The 8,608-nt window shown below is 30.8% G+C and overlaps 1 protein-coding gene across 1 annotated transcript; it reads left to right on the forward strand.

The window, feature by feature from the left end:
• Positions 1-4,105: 4,105 nt before the first annotated feature.
• On the forward strand, positions 4,106-4,651 carry EPUS_09472 (uncharacterized protein; the record flags this gene model as incomplete). The annotated part of the gene is made up of 2 exons (XM_007806448.1): positions 4,106-4,217; positions 4,299-4,651. 2 exons carry the CDS (start codon positions 4,106-4,108, stop codon positions 4,649-4,651), a joined length of 465 nt encoding a protein of 154 aa, XP_007804639.1.
• Between the last annotated feature and the right edge of the window lie 3,957 nt (positions 4,652-8,608).

An 8,608-nucleotide genomic window follows, 5' to 3' on the forward strand; every position in this document is an offset into this window, starting at 1 on the left:
AAATAATAAGTTATAAATAACTTTACTTTAACTCTTAAGAATTAGTACTATTATTTCTATACTTTACTAGTAAATTATAGCCCTTAGTTAAATATAATTATTTATAAAAGCCTATAAAGCTTTTATATATTTCTGTATAATATTTTAGCTGTCTCTTCTAAAGTTGTGCTCTTCTTTGTAATTATATAAGGGATATAGTAGCATTTCTTACTTAGCTAATTAATAATTATTAAAATAACATTATAGTCTTTTAATATTAGTAATCTTATAACAAAATCTATTAAGATATCTTATTAAGGGCGCTTAGGAATCAGAAGAGATTATAATAGGCTTATAAGGAGCTAATATACAGGTTTAGTCCTTTTATAGACATGATAATTCTATAAGAATCTTTTAACTAATGTATATTTATTTAAGATATAGTACCTACTATTTATAATAGCTTTTTTTGTCTTTATATAGCCTAAGTATTTAGTCTCTTTGCTCTTATAGATTTTTTAAATTACGTCTATTATTATTATTACTAGTACTATTAGTTTTTCTTTATACTATAGCACTCCTTCCTTATCTTTATAATTTTAAATATTATACCTAAATATTTTCTTCTTTAGGTTTTTTACTTATTTTTTTATCCGGATTATATTAAATGTTTTATTAATATAATTCTTCTTCTTTACCCTCTCCTAAAGCGGCAAATCTTCTTTCTTCTTTAGATAATATATCTAATTACAAAAGGGTCTAATATAGATTAGGATCCTCCTTTGCTCTTAAGATCTTTAACTATATATATATAGCTAAATTTATTACATAGCTTCTTTATTAGTTCTTCTTTTACTATCTGCTAAAATATAAGTTGCTCTTTACAATTATAATCCTTTATAAACTTTATTAATAAATCCCTAAGATCTAAAATATAGCTATATAATCTTATTTATTTCTTCCCTAAGATTATAAGGTACGTAGCCTTTGTTATATAAAAGATCTATAATCCCTATTAGTATTTACTAATATATATAAATAAATAAAGAGCCTAAGAGATAGATTAATAAATCTTATTAATAAAATTAGAAATAGGAATAGATTTAGCTAGGTCTATTATATTAATTTATAATCTTTTATAAAGTTGTTTTACTAATTAATAATTTATAATTATGCTTACTTAATATCCTATATCTAATAATGCTAATACTGTTAATCTTTCTTTTCTTTTTCTAATACTAATATTAATTAGAAATAAAGCCTTAAAATCATCTTCTGCTACTGTAACAGGGATCCTTATAGCTTCTTTATTAATTACGCTACTAGGCCTGCTTATAACGTCTTAGTAGTAGGTAGCCCTTTTCCTAATTGCTCTTATGTCTGAGGGTAATCCTTTATGTAATGTCCTATTTTCTTATAATAGTAGCACCTTACTATAAATATATTTTATAGAAGTCGTAGCTTAAGTACTAGCTTCTCCTTCTTTATTATTAGTTTGCTAACAGATTATTAGGTGTTAGGAACTAAAGACTTTACTAATATACTAGCGTTAGCTACTAGTTTATTTAAAGTAATATATTAACTATTTATATTAGTATATATTAGGTCTATAATTATCTCCTGAATTAATATATATTTATAGAGAATAATTACTTACTTTAGATTATCTTGAACCTTGTCTTAAAGGTCTATAATCTGATTCTCTTCTTAGACCTCTGCTTTATAAGAAAGCCGTTAGAAATCCCTTAAGAATATAGTAAGGTCCTGCTGCTTTTGCTATAAGTAGTAATACTCCCTACAAGTAATCTTCTGTCAAAATAAAGAATCGAATTAAGTTAAAAGGTCTATAAATATATCTGAAATCTAAGCCCTCTTAAAGTCCTTAAAATATAACTTAAGTAATTCTTAAGCGTCGCTATCTATGCGTGATTATATATAGGCGACCTTAGATAGCTCTATTAGAAAGAGCACTATATTAACTATAAACTTTATCTTTATAACTAATAATTAAGAGCGAAACTTCTAAGGAGGTCTATCCTTAAAAATCTCCGGGTAAGGCAGCTTCTTTGTCTTTGTACTAAGTATTATCAAGGGGCTTAGAGTCGCTTCTAACAAGGCCTGCCTTTAAGGCAGCGACTCTCGTTCTATTAGAGTCCCTAATAGAGATTTCACTCAAATTTACAGCTTTAGAGTTGCTGTAATCTTGTTGTAGAGATTCTAGATAATCTTCTTTTTGTTACAGAGTTGATCCTTTAGAGCCTTAAGCTCTATGCTAGTGCCTTTATTAAGGTCTTAGTATCTTTCTTCCTAAGTTTGGGGGGGTGGGAGGGGGGGGGCGGGGGGGGGGTTCTGCACTAGACAAAGGGCTTTCTCTTCCTTATAGGTAGCTACTAATGTTAGTACAAACGCCGCTATATATGTTTGATTCTTGTTAACTAGTGCTATAAAGGCTAGAAGAGTTAATGGGTTATCTGTCACTCTTTCTATGTGCTTAATTAATATGTGCAAGGCGTCTTGATCTATAGGCAGGGCTTCGTCTAGGCTCCGCCTCTGGTTGCTTAAGGAAGAATAGCGAACTTCGCCACTCTCTCTTCTCTCTGTTTGATCACGAATCATCTTGACTTGATAGTTCTTAAACCTTTGTACGATACAAGGTGTTTATATCAAATGGGCCTTGCGTTACTCCTAGAGCAACGACTTTCTCACACAGTAAAATAACCCTAGATAGGTTCTCTAATAGCTATGCTATAGATAAGAGAGTTTTGTATCGTCTCTCAAGATAGCAAGTAAGTGTTGAGCTTTCATTTACTGTAATAGCTCAAAACTAGAACAAGTTAATAGTCTATAAATTGCTAAAACAAAAGCTAGAAAATCTATCTATAATGTAGCCATACACAGATTCATATACTCTAACGCTAGCAGGTGAGGCCTGTGTGTGCATGGGCTATGCTATAGGCTATAGAGCATTCATAGTTCCTAATCCGGCCTCCTGCTGTATAGTAAAGTTTAGGCTTCCCTAATTAGGTAAGGCGAACCTCTCTATTCGTAATCCGTCCGGATAGCTCACACGCTTTAATAAGCGCTTTACAGTAAGAGTTTGCTTGCTGCTGCAAGTTAGTTATAGGCGTTGCCTCTTGAGTATATAACTAGCACATGTATTTCTTATGCTATAGCAGAGGAAATATATTATCTATTATAATAATTATATAGTTTTTTTTTTATTTAATTAAATTATATAGATTCTTTAGAATAAATATACTTCTATTAGTTTTTTAATATTTTATAAGAATTTTATTAGTCTTAAAAAGAGTAATTTAAGGCATATTTTACATTTTTATAATATTTTAAATTAATATTTCTTGACTTATATAAATAACTTTAACCTTAGAAAGAACTCTATTATATTAGGATTAAAGTTTGTTATATTATTATATTTTAATTTTAGCTAATAATTAAAAGATCATTATTCTTAAAAAAAGTAGGCAGATTACTTATACAGGCGAGTCGCTTATAAACCACGTTATATTTAATATATATCTAATATATATCTATATATATTTTTTGTATATATATTTTTATATATTTTATATAGGTGATTATATAATTAGATAATTTAGAGACTTTAACTTATATAATAAGTTTAATCTACTTTATTAAGTTTATTAAGATGCGACCTTAGCCTAGTACTAAGGGAGACCCTTCGTACGGATCAGACCCAATCTGGTAACTCCTGATCCTAGTAACTTCCGATCTTGGCAACTACAGATCGGAGTCCGAGAGAGTCTCTCGGCTCGTAGATAAGCTGGCTTTTGAGAAAGCTCAGAGGGCTAGCGTTCTATCTCGTGTTGAACGGAAGGCTGCCACTGCACATTTGCTGACACCGCTCTTAGCATGCGATACGCATGCGAACTCTATGCTTAGTTATTCTAATTAGAATCTACTCATCTTGTCGAAGTCTCTCTACTGCCCGCCTGTCCCTGGGTAGCCCTCTGACAAAGTCCTTCTAACAAGTTCCTTTAGACCTGGTACTTCAATCAATCAGCCAACTCAACTCCACTCAACTCAACTGAAATCGACGCTCTCACCCTTCCCAATTTCTCTACAGACATCCCGTAATCCGGACGTCATGTCAAACCTCCAATCCTACGCGTACCCAGGATGGGGTGAATGGGCGCAGAAGAATATGTCTTTTACCCAGGCTATCCGAGTAGGCGACCGTATAGTGTGTTCCGGTCAAGGTATATAACGTTGTCGCCCCTCCAACCCCCATGATCCCCCGTCCTACGAAAATCTTACAGCTAACTCATCCCACTCTTCAGGCGGCTGGGATGCCAGGCAAAAGAACGTCAACTTTCAAACCCTCATCAAGAAAGACATGCTGGAAGAGATCGACCAGGCCTTCGAGAATGTCGACTACAACCTCAAGCACGCCGGCGGCAAAGGTTGGTCACAGGTCTACCGTGTTGTCACCTATAGCATCGATATCGCGCCCCAGCACGACCGCATAGTTGAGAACTTTCGGAAGTGGATGCCCGACCATTGTCCGGTATGGACCGAATTGGGTGTCAAGCAGCTGGGTTCGGATTTGATGAATATCGAGATCGATGTCGAGGCGTATGATGAGGAGGGCGCGGCCGAGACACGGAAAGCGAAGCCTACCGCCGCCGCCTAGAAGTTGAGACGGAACAGCTAGAGCAATTTACGGCAGGTAATTTGCGGATAGGTGTGTGCCACAGTTGCGCAAAACTTCACCCCATTTGTGCCTTGGGCCTCGGCAGAGACGAGTACGCTGTTGCTGTTTGTTGGTTTTGGCAACGACTCATGCCCGCTTTGCCGCCTCTCTTTATCCCCTCCGTACCTGGACAGGGGTATAGAATGCCGCTATTAGCGTTGTCGATCTTTACTATTTAAGGATGCTACAACTCCTGTTCAAGCAGCTCGTTCGAATACAGTTTTGTAGGGAAAATTCTCTGAAATCAGAGCTTTACAGCCTAACAGAATTGTCTATTTCTTCTTTATTAGTATTGAATGCTGGTTGAATAAACTTCTGTCGACAACCTTATTTGAGCTTAAAATCTGTTAAAGACGCTAATAGCGGCAGCAGGTACGGAGGGGATAGAGTTGTCTAACTAAAACATATACTGGCCCTCACGTTTTCTCAGAGACTATGAACTTGTCGAGGTTGACACATGCCTCTAGAATTAGCATCTAAGGTTGAGCGCTTCGTTGTGGATTACCCTTAGCTAGGCCGGTAATGCTTTTTAGCGTTCGGAAACAGCGCAACTGTATCTAATGTTCCCTTGGCTTAGTATTACGTGATATAATAGGCGCATTTGACGCCTGTATTTAGTACAACATTTATAGACTAGTGCTAGTGTCAGTTCGCGCTAAATATTTTATGCTAATACAGACGCAAGTCAGAGCACGTTTAAGACTAAGCCATAAATTATTACTAGATGGCTATATCTCCTAATGAAAATGACCTGTCCTAGACATTATTAAATACGCTAAAGGAAATCCGCACAAAATCTAATACTATAGGTGATCTAAACAAGCTTTTCTGCTGCATACTAAAGATATTCTTTAATTACATTCTGCTAATATTAACTTTTATTATTTATTAATAAGTTAAATAGACTTTTATTTATAAAGAGGATATAGTTAAAAGTCTTTGTTAACTAGTGCTATAAAGGCTAGAAGAGTTAATGGGTTATCTGTCACTCTTTCTATGTGCTTAATTAATATGTGCAAGGCGTCTTGATCTATAGGCAGGGCTTCGTCTAGGCTCCGCCTCTGGTTGCTTAAGGAAGAATAGCTAAAAAGCCTTTTATAAAAAGTAAAAGAAATAATAAGTTCTTAATATATATATAAATTAAGATTTATAGAAGTTAAAAAAAGATTTTTAAATAAATTATATATTAAAAAAGAGATTTTGAGCCTCAAGAAAATAGCTAAAATATTATTATTAAAGTAAGATGTCTATTAATATATGTTATAATATAAAGCTTATAAAGTAAATATTAGCTTACTACTATATAGTTTGACTTATACTTTACTCAAAGAATAAACTTATATTAATATAATAAGACTTAACTGCTATTATCCCTTGTGACCCTGATTAATCCCTATTGTGGGTATCCTTCCTTATAGAGTTTAGCGTTAAGAGATACCCGCGTTTAGCGGTAAGGTTATTTCTGCAGCCTTGGCATTATAAACATTAAAACACGTTAAGATCTGGCTACAGCCTTGGTGTTAAGAACACTAAAAGTTAATTATAAAAGTAAAACTTATATTAGCTGCATTAGGCTAATAATTAGGGCTAGAGATCTATAAATGATATTATTTAATAGCTTTTAAAAGGCTCTATCTAAATATATAGTTTTCAGATTAATAGAGCTTTTATTAATAAAGTAAATTTAAAAAAAGGTAAGAAAGTTCTAGTTCTAAAAAATAACTTTAAGATTAACTTTATTATTAAAGAAGATATAAATCTATAAATATTATATTATACAAAAAACTATTAAACTCTTAGAAAAAGCTTATTAGACATTTATAACTTAAGCAATTCATAATTTATAAGAGATTAAATTATATAAAACTAATATCTGTTTATTATTTTCTCTACTATTAGTTAAATACTATTATAATAAAAATTTAAATAATCTATTAAAATAAGGAATTTTAAGAGTTATTAAATAATACTATTTATAAATTTCTAATTTTTACTTTAGTATTTTTGATGTTCTTAATGCTAAGACTGCAGTATAACTTTAACTATTTTAATGTTTCTAATGCTAAGGCTGCAGAAATAAATCTTACTGCTAAACACGGGTACCTCTTAACACTAAACTCTATAAGAAAGAATATCTATAATAAGGATTAATCAGGGTCACAAGAGATAGAATCTTATATCAAAGAGATTATAGATATCTAAGTCTTATTAATTAATTTTAATAATATTAAATTAATTTACTTGACTCTTTTATATAATAAAGAAATCTTTAAAAGTAACTAGTTCTAAACTTGCTTTTAGACAAAGATGTTACAGTATATAAATGCACTAGGCACTAACAGGCCTTAGAGGCTGCACAGACCCTGTGTAAGAAGACCTTAGAATTAACTAAGCCTAAGAGGCTTAGCAAAAGGACACGCTTATATAAAGACAACCTTAAGCAGGGTATTCATAAGGGGAGATTAATTAGTAACGCTTACAAGCGCTTATAAATAAGCGGCTATAAGCACAAATCTCTTAGCCTATATAAGTACGCTTATTTCCTAGATAGTTTTATAGTCTTTAAATTAACTTATGTTATTAGCTTATACCTAAGTTAAAGACATCTTAGTATTATTTATTGTACTTCCTATTCTACCTAACTAACTTACCTGTATTCTACCTAATTAATTTACTTAGACCTAGTTAATAATTAAGAACTTGTCTTAATTAATTAAGCTTTAATACTTTAACTATTACTCTTTAAAATACTAAGTATAATTAAATAGATATTATATATATTACTTAAAGCATATATTATATTAGTTGCCTCAGGACTTATTACTACTATTAAGAGCTAAGGAAGGAATATATAATTTAAAGTTTTATTATTAGATCTCTTTTATAAAGATAAAAAAAAACTTTAAGAGTTCTTAAACTAATTAAGAATTAATTTCTTATTTTATATATAAGCAATAAATATAAATGAAAAAAAAGTATTATATATAGCTACCTTTCTTTAAGGAGCTATATATAATTAGTTTAAAGACATATATTATATTAGTTGCCTTAGGATCTATTATTACTATTAAGGGCTAAGAAAAGAATATATGGTTCAAAGTTATACTACTAGATCTCTTCTATAAAGATTAAAAGAGACTTTAAGAGTTCTTAAACTAATTAAGAATTAATTTCTTATTTTATATATAAGCAATAAATATAAATGAAAAAAAAGTATTATATATAGCTACCTTTCTTTAAGGAGCTATATATAATTAGTTTAGACCTTATTTTAAGAATAAACTTAAAGAAGTATTAGAAGATTAAGAATTAAATATGTAATAAATCTTTTATAGTTTTGCTAACTTTATAATTAAGATTAAGCAAATATATAAGGACGTGAATATAATTAAGGAAGCCAAATAAGATCTATTACGTATAAGGCAGAAGAGATCTACTGTAAACTATACTTCTAAGTTCTACTAGATTGCCTTATAAATTAACTAGAAGAATGCTATATTAGCAGCCTCTTTTTATAAAGGACTAAAGGACTTAGTAAAAGATAATCTATCTAAGATTAATTAACTAAGTAAATTATTATCTTTAATTAAGATAATAATCAAAATAAATAACTAGAATTATAAAAGACAACTTAAAAAAAGAAAAAATAACTATATTATATTTCTAATATATTATTAAGTAAACACACAGAAACCTAAGCAGAGGACCTAAGAATACTATCTAGCAAGAGGAAGTAGACTTATAGATCTAGACGTTACCTAATAAAAAGCTAGATAAGAAAACCTAAAAAGGGATAACTAAAGTAATAAGAAGATCTCTAAAAAAGAAAAAGAGAAAAGATTTAAAAAGAATTTATGTTTATACTATAGAAAATTAAGATACAGAAGTAAGGAATAC

This window comes from Endocarpon pusillum, assembly GCF_000464535.1.
Source record: "Endocarpon pusillum Z07020 unplaced genomic scaffold scaffold5519, whole genome shotgun sequence".
In the NCBI taxonomy this organism is placed as follows: domain Eukaryota; kingdom Fungi; phylum Ascomycota; class Eurotiomycetes; order Verrucariales; family Verrucariaceae; genus Endocarpon; species Endocarpon pusillum.